The 12,154-nt window shown below is 42.9% G+C and overlaps 2 protein-coding genes across 3 annotated transcripts in view; both read right to left on the bottom strand.

Annotated features, from left to right (window-relative positions):
* The window catches only part of ARF4 (ARF GTPase 4), a 29,509-nt gene extending 17,604 nt beyond the window's left edge, over nt 1–11,905 (bottom strand). For both annotated transcript variants that reach the window (XR_001889614.1, XM_017894143.1), the window contains exon 1: nt 11,097–11,905. Coding sequence is in view for 1 of the 2 variants with exons in the window: in XM_017894143.1 (XP_017749632.1) it covers nt 11,097–11,163 (67 nt within the window). In the remaining variant the exon portion in view is untranslated. The remainder of the gene's footprint in view (nt 1–11,096) is intronic.
* On the bottom strand, nt 7–406 carry LOC108543592 (40S ribosomal protein S26-like). Its single transcript, XM_017894141.1, has one exon. The coding sequence runs from the start codon at nt 384–386 to the stop codon at nt 39–41; it is 348 nt and encodes a 115-aa protein (XP_017749630.1). The 5' UTR covers nt 387–406; the 3' UTR covers nt 7–38.
* Nucleotides 11,906–12,154: the final 249 nt, after the last annotated feature.

The raw sequence follows: 12,154 nt of genomic DNA on the forward strand, positions 1-12,154 counted from the left end.
CAGAGAATAGTCTGTCTCAGTCTTAAGGACTCAGCTCCTTACATGGGCTTTGGTGGGGGACGTGGGGCAGCACCCGCAGGTCTAAATCGGGGAGGGGGTGTTCGGTCCTTGCGGGCTTCACGAGATCGATTCCTGACTACTTTGCTGTGAATTGCACAACTCACACAGTAATGTAGCTTCACATACAGCTTGGGAAGCACATAGGCATCAAAGACGCTCGCTTCAGAAATGTCCCTGACCGCTGTGGCCTCCACTATGTTTCGAATGACGAGTTTCTTAATGGCCTTGTCCTTGGGCACGCATCGGGCACAGTTAGTGCAGCGAATAGGCTGCACATGGCCGCGGCCCTTTTCGGCACGACCATTGTTCCTTCTTTTCTTTGTCATTTTGGACTTACGGACCAAAGAGAGCTTTTTATTTTTTTGAGACAGAGTATCACTCTGTTGCCAAGGCTGGAGTGCAATGGCATGATCTCAGCTCAATGCAACCTCCATGTCCCAGGTTCAAGCAATTCTCCTACCTCAGCTTCCCGAGTAACTGGGATTACAAGCATGTGCCACCATCCCCCAGCTAATTTGTATTATCTGTAGAGACGGGGTTTCACCATGTTGGCCAAGCTGGTCTTGAACTGCTGACCTCAGGTGATCTGCCCACCTCAGCCTCCCAAAGTGCTGGGATTACAGGTGTGAGCCACTGTGCCCGACCTAAATTCTTAAAATCATTCATTTTTTGAGGCAGAAGTACAAGTAGGGAGGAATGTGTTTGCTTGTGAAAAAAAATCCACACTAGAACAAGAGGCTATACCTCTTTATTAGGGTGACAGTGAAGAACAAATTAAATGCTTGTAAGTATGAATCTCTCAAAACCTGAATATTCTGCAGTGTTTGTTAAAGCCCTCACAAATGAAAGATCAATATCTAATAACCTCACTGAATCTATCATTGTTCTTAGGATATCATATCTGGCTGCCTGGATTTATCACAGATTTTTATATCAATTCAATTGAGTATTGATTTAAGCAAGGACACTGTCTTAATATTTAAATCAAAGCATGACTTAGCACATAAAAGCAATGCTTAGTAAGTTAAAAAAGAGCTGAAATTATCTCACTTATCTAATTTACATTCCTATGCAAGTAAGTCTATCTTTTATCAGTTAGTCCAAAACAGAACTGAAGGCTACCGGCAATTCCGATTCCTTCCACCCTCTTACCAACCCTTTCTGCTCTGTACCCTACCAACAATAACTTTTAAGTTCTTTTTGGAGACTCAAGCCTTTTATTCCTTTGTCCTGTAAAACCCTGTTCCCACTTCATACTGGGATACAGGTTTATTTCTTCCCAAATACTAGTCAATGTGATCAGCCCACATCAAGCCCTCATTCATGAGCATAATAATAAAAACCAACTGTTACACAAGTGTTTTATTTTTTGAGTATGGAACAGTATCAAAAAGATCAGAAAACATAATTCTAAAAAATACATAAAAAGGAGCTACGTTAAAGTTTGGCATCTTTAGTAACAAGATATAAAACAAAGGGGGGGTGGCAAAAAACAACTGGATCTTTAAATGGTTCAACAAAGCTGTCTCTTGAAAGCATCAGATTTTTAAGTTAACTAAAATTAACCTTTAAGTTCAAATATGATTCAGCCAAGTCAGAAATGAAACAGATGCTGATTAGGAAACACATACACACGCACACACACAAAACTATGGTACCTGCCAGTTATCACCAGAGGTCCAACTGGACCTCAGATTGCCAATTAAAAACAATGTAAGGCCTGGTGCCATGGCTCATGCCTGTAATCCCAGCACTTTGGGAGGCTGTGGTGGGCGGATCACCTGAGGTCAGGAGTTTGAGACCAGCCTGGCCAACATGGTAAAACCCTGTCTCTCCTAAAAATACAAAAATTAGCTGGATGTGGTGGCACATGCCTGTAATCCCAGCTACTCTGGAGGCTGAGGCAGGAGACTCGCTTGAACCCAGGAGGCGAATGTTGCAGTGAGCCAAGATCATGCCACTGCACTCCAGCCTGGGCAACAAGAGCGGAACTTGGTCTCAAAAAAAAAAAAAGTAAATCCAAAAATATTAACAAAGAATGGAAGAAATCCAAGACAAATCATGATTATATTATTTTAAATTATACAAAAGCATGTAGGTACTCCAAATTTTCTTTTAATAGGTTTTATATGTGCTTGTATGAATAATTAATAGTTTCCTTGCTCCTCTACTGATAGGAATTTTTTACCCAAAAAACATGTATTAATTTTAAGAAAAGAGGAAAAAAACTGTCCAAGTAGATTTTTTTTTTTTAATTAAAATGTTGGGCTGTTTACATTTCCTGATGTATCTTTTTGAAGATGACTGCTTGAGGGCTTTAAATATATAGTATTTTATATACTCATTTTACTTTTCAAAAGGGAAGTGTTTAAAAATCATGCAACCATTTCTAGGTCACCCCAGAATTCCAGGGGAAAAAATAATTTACCCATAATGACTTTTAAGCATCCACAAATTATTTTCTAAATATAAATTACAAGACAACAGTTTAATGGCTCACAGCAACACAGAATGTATCTTATGCAGTTGTATCAAAAATAACAATGCTATATAAATGCAAACTAAGTTTCTTAAAAAGCTATTTCTAAGCTTTAATGCACGAATTAAACATATACTGTCATCACTTAAAACTTAGAGTTCTTTACTCAAAAACATATTGGTCCAACAACTTCGAGCCACTTTAGTCATTTCTTATGTATTTCCTTAATGTTGCAATATTTGGCAGTGAAATTTCTCCACAAAATGAAAACTATTACCAATTTTCAACTAGCCGAGATAAGACTAATCTGTATAGCCCAGCAATGTCCTCCCTCCCCTTTGTGTCCAGAAACAAGCAACTGTATTGAAAGATGTACTGGAATAATACTTGTTCTCCTTAACAAGACCTGCACTTTGACCAAAGTGTTTAATATAGCAGGAAAACTACCTCAGAAATCTTTGCTGGCCAGGCAGTCACTCACGCCTGTAATCCTAGCACTTTGGGAGGCGGAGGCGGGCGGATTGCTTGAGCCCAGGAGTTTGAAACCAGCCTGGTCAACAGAGCGAGATCCATCTTTAAAAAAAAAGAAAAATTAAATTCGCTGGGAAGCTGTGCTTGGTGGCTCACACCTGTAATCCCAGCACGTTGGAAGGCTTAGGCAGGTGGATCGCCTGAGCTCAGGAATTTGTGACCAGCCTGGGCAACATGGCAAAACCCTGTCTCTACAAAAAATACAAAAATTTGCCAGGTGTGACTGGGGTATGGTGGCTCATACCTGTAATCCCAGCACTTTGGGAGGCCAAGGCAGGTGGATCGCCTAAGGTCAGGAGTTTGAGACCAGCCTGACCAATATGGAGAAACCCCGTCTCTACTAAAAATACAAAATTAGCTGGGTGTGGTGGCACATGCCAGTAATCCCAGCTACTCGGAAGGCTGAGGCAGGAGGATCGCTTGAACCTGAGAGGCAGAGGTCGCAGTGAGCCGAGATCACACCATTACACTCCAACCTGGGCAACAAGAGCAAAACTCCATCTCAAAAAAAAAAAAAAATTTGGCCAGGTGTAATGGCTCATGCCTGAAGTCCCAGCTACTGGGGGAGGCTGAGATGGGAGGATCACTTGACCCCAGGAGGTCAAGGCTGCAGTGAGCTGTGATCACACCACTGTGCTTCACCCTGGGCAACAAAGTTGAGACCCTGTCTCAAACAAAAAATTAGGGTGGTGCGCATCTATATTCCCAGCTACACGGGAAGCTGAGGAAGGAGGATCCCTTGAGCCCAGGGGATTGAGGCTGCAGTGAGCCATGATCGCACCACTGCACTTCAGCCTGAACAACAGAGCAAGACCCTGTCTCAAGTCCAGGCGTTGTGGCTCACGCCTGTAATCCCAACACTGTGGGAGGCTGAAGTGGGCAGATCACAAGGTCAGCAGTTCACAACCAGCCTGGCCAACATGGTGAAACTCATCTCTACTAAAAATACAAAAATTAGCTAGGCATGGTGGTGGGCGCCTGTAATCCCAGCTACTCAGGAGGCTGAGGCAGGAGAATAGCTTGAACCCAGTAGGCAGAGGTTGCAGTGAGCCCAGACGGCGCCACTGCACTCCAGCCTGGGCAACAGAGCGAGACTCGGTCTCAGAAAAACAAACAAAAAAGTCCCCACAAAACAAACCTTTGCCCATAATTAGGGCAGCAAGAAATACTTATATTTTAAATTTAAAAAGTTAGATCTGGCCAGGCACGGCGTCTCATGCCTGAAATCCCAGCACTTTGGGAGGCCAAGGTAGGTGGATCATAAGGTCAGGAGTTCAAGACCAGCTGCCCAGGATGGTGAAACCCCATCTCTACTAAAAAATACAAAAATTAGCTGGGCACGGTGGCAGGCGCCTATAATCCCAGCTACTCGGGAGGCTTGAGGCAGGAAAATGGCTTGAACCCGGGAGGCAGGGTCTGCAGTGAGCCGAGATAGCGCCACTGCACTCTAGCCTGGGCGACAAAGCAAGACTCCGTCTCAAAAAAAGAAAAAAAAAAAGTTAGATCCAATGATCTCAACTTTGAGGGAGAAAAAAATATTGCAGAAAGGAGTAAGACTGGAAAGACAAAAGAGTATTTTCAGATGGATAAAAAGATTTTTCACGTTTTCCTTTATCTTTCAAATTATCTACAAGTTTGAAATATACCTTCATAATTTTAAGTGTGTGTGTGTGTGTATATATATACATTTTTTTTTCGAGACAGGGTCTCGATCTGTCACCCAGCCTGGAATGCAGTAGTGCAAACACAGCTCATTGTAGCCTCAAACTCCTAGGCTCCAGCAATCCTCTCACCTCAGCCTCCCCAGTAGCTGGGACTACAGGGGCACGCCACCATGCCCAGCTAATTTTTAAAATTTTTTTGTGGAGATGAGGTCTTGCCATGGTGCCCATGCTGCGTAATAATTTTAAACAAAATTTAAAATTGAATATTTACTGCATTCTAAGCATAGTACTAGGTGATTCTATACATTTTTGGAATTTAATCCTCACAATAATCTTTCATTTTACAATTTTACAGATGAGACATTTAATGTCCAGAAATGTCCCCCATAATCACAGAAAAGAACAGATATTTAAAAACCTAAGTCTTGCAGAGAAATTAGAACCCTCATACATTGCTAGTGGGATGTAAACGAGGATATAAAATGGAAACATTTGTCAGGTCCTCAAAATGTTCAAGACAGTTACCATGACACAATTCCGCTCCTAAGTATTTATCAGATAATTTAAAACACATGTCCACACAAAAACTTGTTCATAAATGTTGAAGAGCTAGAAAGTGGAAACGACCTAATTTTCATCAACTGATGAATGAATAAATAAAATGTGGTTTATCCATACAATGTAATTACTGTTTGGCCATCAAAAGAAATGAGGTGCTTATGTGGATTTTATGAAAAAGAAAAAAATGAAAAGAATGAAGGACTAATATACACTATAATATGAATGAATTTTTTTCTTTTCTTTTCCTTTTGTTTTTTTGAGACAGAGTCTTGCTCTGTCGCCTAGGCTGGAATGCAATGGCACAATCTCAGCTCACTGCAACCTCTGCCTCCCAGGTTCAAGGGATTCTCGTGCCTCGGCCTCCTGAGTAGCTGGGACTACAAGTGCCTGCCACCACACCCAGCTAATTTTTGTATTTTTAGAATATATAGGGTTTCACTATGTTGTACAGGCTGGTCTCAAACTCCTGACTTCGTGATCTGCCCGCCTCGGCCTCCCAAAGTGCTGGGATTACAGGCGTGAGCCACTGCGCCCGTCCACTATGAATGAACTTTCAAAACATCATGCCAAGTGAAAAAAGCCAGACATAAGAGGCCATAAATCATGATTCCATTAAATAAAGTGTCTGGAATAGATTAACCCATAGAAACAGAAAAGAGATTACTGACTGCCAGAAGATGGGAAGAAGGGGGAATGGGAATTACTACTAATGGGTATCAGGTTTTTTTGAGGGATGATGAAAAATTCTGGAATTAGACAATGGTGATGGTTACACAACTTTGTCAATACATATACCAAAACTCATGGAACTATACACTTTAACAGGGTAAATTTTATGGTATATGTATTATATCTCAATTTTTAAAAAAATTTCTAAAAAGCCAGAACCAAAAAACCCTAGTTCTGATGCCAGAGACCTCAAATACTATTTACATACTGCCATCCTGACTTCAGGTTTTTCTAGTGGACATACTGTATCTTAATATTTTGGTTGGGCACGGTGACTCATGCCTGTAATCCCAGCACTTTGGGAGAGTGAGGCAGGTGGATCACCTGAGGTCAGGAGTTCCAGACCAGCTTGACCAATATAGTGAAACCCTATCTCTACTAAAAATATGAAAAGTAGCCGGGCATGGTGGCAGGGGCCTGTAATCCCAGCTACTCGAGAGACTGAGGCAGGAGGACTGCGTGAACCCGGGAGGTGGAGGTTGCAGTGAACCGAGATTGCACCACTGCACTCGAGCCTGGGTGACACACAGAGACTTTGTCTCAAATATATTTTACCGAATTCATCAGAGGCTTGACCATCCAAACTGAAACTGAGGCCACCAGGTATATGGAAAAATGTGAACTTAAGTTCTGCTTCTATGCACGGATGAGAAACATCTGCATTTTTATCAGTTAATTAGCAGCAAATTAGCAAAGTTTCTGACAGCCTATTGCACTACTGTAATAATGCAAAAGGATGCATCTAAGGATGGCTGTACCTATCAACCAGTGGCATGAAACAGGATTTTTGCCTTTTCTGTTTCCTATATTCACATAATGAGAAGAGCCTGTTTTTTCAAAGGTTGGCAGTTACATGTTCAACCAATAACCTGAGAAATGCTTGTAATAAGCTAAATCAAAAAGAGAGGACACAAAACTAAATATCACAACTACAATTTTAGAGGAACAAAAACTTCCTCTTAAAAGGCTGACTGAGCGTATACCAGGTATGGTGGCTTACACCTGTAATCCCAGCACTTTGGGAGGTCGAGGCAGGAGGATCTCTTGAGTCCAGGAGTTTGAGATCAGCTAGGCAACAGAGCAAGACCCCATTCTCTACAAAATAATTTAAAATTAGCTGGGCATAGTGGTGCCTGTAGTCCTAGCTACTCCAGAGCCTAAGGCAGGAGGGATTGCTTGAATCCACGAGTTCAAGGCTACAGTGAGCTATGATCATGCCACTTGTATGTGCCCTAGAGTATGGTTGACAGAGCAAAACCCTGTCTCAAAAAATAAAAATAAAAATAAGGCTGAGAGTAAATATGACAGAATAGTGGAATTACAGATAGGTAATTATCACTTTATTCTTTTACCTGTTTTCTAAATGTAACAGAAGGAACATATACTACTTTTAGAATCAGGAGGAAAAAAAATTACATAAATAGATGGATTTACAAAATATGCTAAGAAACAAATATAAAACACTCTTTAGCTTGGTAATATTTTTTAAAGTGACAAATATAGGATCCTTTCTCCCAAACATCTCTAGACCCCCAAAACCACAGTCACATTCAAGACAATACAGAACTACAGTGGCATACTACACTACACTGGTATCAGCAAACTTTTAAAAATGAACACTTTTTCAGCTGTTCAACAGGCAAGAACTGGAAAGTTCAAAGTAAAGAGACCAGAATTAATAATTCCTCTGCAGAACACATTAGTATTTTTGGATATATACATAATTTAAGGATTCACTTAACAACATTACATCTTATCATGGATCAAGATACAGAAACCAGACTTAAAATAGGACAATGCAGCCAGGCTCAGTGGCTCACCCTGTAACACCAGCACTTTTCGAGGCCAAGGTGGGGGGATCGCTTCAGCCCAAGAATACGCAAGATAGTGAGACCTTCTTGCTACAAAAAATTTCAAAAATTAGCCAGGCAGGTCGTATGGCATGTCCCTGTTGTCTTAGCTACTCAAAAGGAAAAAAAAAATAATTATTTTAAAAATATATACAAAACACAGAAGCTGGCCGGGTGTGATGGCTCATGTTTGTAATTCCAGCACTTCGGGAGGCCAAGGCGGCTGGATCACCTGAGGTCAGGAGTTTGAGACTAGCCTGGCCAACATGGTGAAACCCCGTCTCTACTAAAAACACAAATATTAGCTGGGCTTGGTGGCAGGTGCTTGTAATCCCAGCTACTCAGGAGGCAGAGGTTGCAGTGAGCCTAGATCGTGCCATACTGCACTCCAGCTTGGGAGACAAGAGTGAAACTCCATCTCAAAAAAAAAAAAATTAAATTAAATTAAATACAGAAGCTATTGCTTTATTTTTATTTTTTTCAACTAGAGATGGGGTCTTGCTAAATTGACCAGGCTGGTCAAAAACTCCTGGCCTCAATGCGATCCTCCCAACCTGGCCTCCCAAAGTGCTGGGATTATAGGTGTGAGTCACCACACCTGGCCAGAAGCTGTTGCTTTCTAACTCGAGGAGCATGGGCAATACCATCACTCGCATAACTTCCTCTTATAACTAGTACATAATTTCTGTCAATCAATAGTCCAGATTATGTTAAATTTGATACACTGTGTTGGTTTTTTAATTACAGTTAACTACAAGCTAACTTCCAACATCTTTTAAAGTTACTTCAACTTTTGGAAGAACAGCAGGTGTAGGAATTAAATTTAAAACTTCACAGTAGTTTGGCAAACCTGAGACATCAGCTAACTCCTATCTCCTTTATACTTTAAAATGGTAAAGTCTGAAAAAAACACTGACTCAGGAGGACATGAATCTTATCTAAGCTTTATAAAGAAAAAAGAAACACACTAATGTAAAACATTAACCAATAATTCCAACAGTTGAATGGGGTAGAAAAAAAAAAGTGATCTATTATTTTTGCTGTCACTCATAAAGCCTGACAGAAAAATTAAGAATTATCAAACTTCCAAACCACCTTTTTCCCTGTTCATGCACATATCTCCCTCGTACGTTGATACCTCCTTTGATGAGTTACCATAAATGTTGATCTTGTGACTGAAGTGTTTTTAGTCAAGGAAAACTGATTATCCCAAAATTAAAGTGCAAAACAATAGCATGCCTGAGTAAAACATTCAAAACAAGTAACTCCTAAGTCCTCCGCACAAATGCAGAAACTTCAATATTTTTTCTCTCCCATTTTCTTCAAATCTAGCATACTTCTATCTTCCTTGCCCCTCTGATACTTTCATCAATCACAAAAAACTAAGGAAACAAAAAATAGCAATTTATTTACAATAAATCTTAAGTAAAAAGACCAATATACTACGTGTTCTGGAACACAACCATATATTGTTAAATCTCTTTAAAGAACAGGCTGAAAATTCATTTATCGCAGTCCAAAGTCCTCCTATTAACTTCCGATCCTTTTTCAGACTGCCAACTTTCAGTCACTTAAAACTTAAATATGCTTGCCCTCCTAAAATAATTCTGTTCTCTTGACAAAGGAAATCTAAGAAACTTTGAAAGAGAAAATACTTTATGAATCATAAACAATTGTTTCACAAAATGTAAATACGCTGAATTAAGAGGAAAATTAAACATGAGCCAATGTATATACTGTTACTCTTTATATACCTTGAAATATTACAGAAGCTTGTGTTTGAAAGCTTTCGATGGTAGTACAGTTCGAAAATAAAACCTCCGGCCGGGCATGGTGGTTCACGCCTGTAATCCCAGTACTTTGGGAGGCCCGGGTGGGTGGATCACCTGAGGTCAGGAGTTCGAGGCCAGATTGGCCAACATGGTGAAACCCCCGTCTCCACTAACAATACAAAAAATTAGCCGGGCGTGGTGTTGCATGCCTGTAATCCCAGCTATTTGGGAGGCTGAGGCAGGAGAATCTCTTGAACCCGAGAGGTGGAAGGTTGCAGTGCGCGGAGATTGCGCCACTGCACTCCAGCCTGGGTGACAAGAGCAAAACTCCGTCGAAAGAAAGAAAAGAAAAGGAAAGAAAGGAAGGAAGAAAGAAAATAAAACCTCCTCTGGTAGAACACAAGCTAATGAACCAGTAAGTTTCAACGTTCAAAGTTTTCTTTCAGCGTTATTCTAGTCCATGGAGCTCAGCTGTGCTGTAGGCAGGTCACAGTAACCGGGAGCGGTTGCTTACATCAGCCAACTGACAGCCCTTCTCCCTTAGCTGAGCAAAACACGCCCCTAAAAGCAGTTTTTTAAAAGTCAATTTTCTAAAAGAAATTTTAAAATTGTAGTTACTATTTAACAAGACTACCTTAAAATTCAGCGTCATGATGTTCAGTTCAGTTACTGAAAATTTATCAGGTATTTTTTAAAATTCGTTTTTTTGCATTAGACTTTAAGCCGGCTAAAATAAGTTTGAAAACCTAGGAAAACAAACCAAATACATTTAAAGTTTTTGAAAATAGCCAAAGAAATAGAAGATAAGCTTGGTTTTCGGAGAATGAGATTAACAAGGAGGGAAAAACTTGAAAAGGAATCCAGTGCAAGGCCAAGTTTAGCAAAGTGAGCGCTGAAGGACTCCAGACTCTTCAGAAACCTTGGGTGCTCCCTGGCCACCGCAACTTCCTGCCCCGGGCGACTCCAGGCTCCGGGTGGCCGCTGGCTCACATACCAACGGAGTGTGCAGGGACTGTACACGAAGCGCAGAGGGGGAGGGAAAAGGCTGGAGTGGCTCTGCCTCCCTCCTGACCGCTGTCCACACCCGGGCAAGAAGGTATGCAGATCGCACCCCCAGAAAAGGCCTCACCAAGTGTTTGCTTCCCAGAGTTGGCTTTCCCCACATCTCTGCCTAACGCTGTCCAGCTTTCAATAAGATCAAGGGGAAAAAGTCAAGTCCAGAAAGAAGAAATCTTGCCCAAAGCCCTGTCCCTGCCTCGTCTGGCGACAGATCTGGGGAGGGATCGCTCACCCTCCGCTCCATTGTTCCCCCTTAAGAATTCCTCCCGACCCCCGACCCGACGCCCCTCCCCCACCACGGCGAGGAAAGAAAAATAGGCCCAGAGGCCACCTGAATTGTGGAGACTCTGCCTTTCCCAGGTCCCGCCTCGACTCGCAGCCCTTCACTCACCCATCAAAATGCGCATCTGCTTCTTGCCAAATAGTCGGGAGAAGAGGGAGGAGATAGTGAGGCCCATGGCGGTAGTGGCACTTGTGATGGGCAGAAGCAGAAGGGATTTGGGGCGACCCCGTGCTTTCTCCTTTCAAGCTCCCAGGCAAACTAAAAGAGAGGGAAGAGAAAGAGCGGAGGAAGAAAGGGGGAGGCGGGCACGTCTCGCTGGCCGCTGTGCTGATGAAGCTCCGGCACAGGAATAAGCCGGTAGAGGACCTGCTAGGCGACTGGCGCGGCAGCTCCGGCTCTAGCCTTTAGGATCTGGCTGTGCCACGTCACGCGGCGGCCGCGGCGACTCCAGCAGCGGCCCGGCCCCTCCAACGCGGACAGAATCGCGTCACCGCCGCCCCATCCCCCTGCGCTTCCGGTGCGCCCAAGCCACTGCGCTTGCGCACTCAGAGGATTGGCCAGTTTCGCTGACGTGCATCTCTCGACGACACCACCGTCTGGACGTGGCTCCAAGAGTCGGGAGAGGCCGGCTGGGGCACATGCGTACTGGGAGACGGACAAAGTCCCACAATACCTCGCTTCGTCACTTCCAATCAGACTCAGGGCGAGACGCTTCCGCTCGGATAAAGGCATTGTCGGGGTGATAGTACTTGCTTCCGGAAAGGCGAGCTGAGCATTATGGGTTAGGTGAGGAACCCCGTCCTCTTCTATTAGGGTACGCGCGATGGGGATTCCCTGATGCCATGAACTTACACGTCTCACACACAGGGCCGGACGCTTGCCTTAGTTAACGCGTGAAGACCGGCCCGGCCTTTTGCGGAGAAAAGTGGTTAAAAGCCGACTTGTGAGCTGAGAAACTGTGGCACCCTAATGAGCTAAGGCGAGACGCTTCGACCACCACGCCAGGTTGTTCTGAAGATCTCTAATTCTGTCAAGGCGAGAGCGCTCCAAGACATGTTCATCGGCTATTGCTTTTTAAAGAGAAGGCAACGGCAACGAGGAAGTCTTGCTTTTCTTGTACTTTTTCTCCTAGAAGCAGCATGAAAGACTTACTCCTTAGGTTGAGG

Source organism: Rhinopithecus bieti, unplaced genomic scaffold (genome assembly GCF_001698545.2).
Source record: "Rhinopithecus bieti isolate Rb0 unplaced genomic scaffold, ASM169854v2 scaffold_21649, whole genome shotgun sequence".
Lineage (NCBI taxonomy): Eukaryota > Metazoa > Chordata > Mammalia > Primates > Cercopithecidae > Rhinopithecus > Rhinopithecus bieti.

Coding starts and splice junctions, on each gene's coding strand:
- LOC108543592 (XM_017894141.1), bottom strand. CDS start 386: ATGACAAAGAAAAGAAGGAACAATGGTCGTGCCGAAAAGGGCCGCGGC.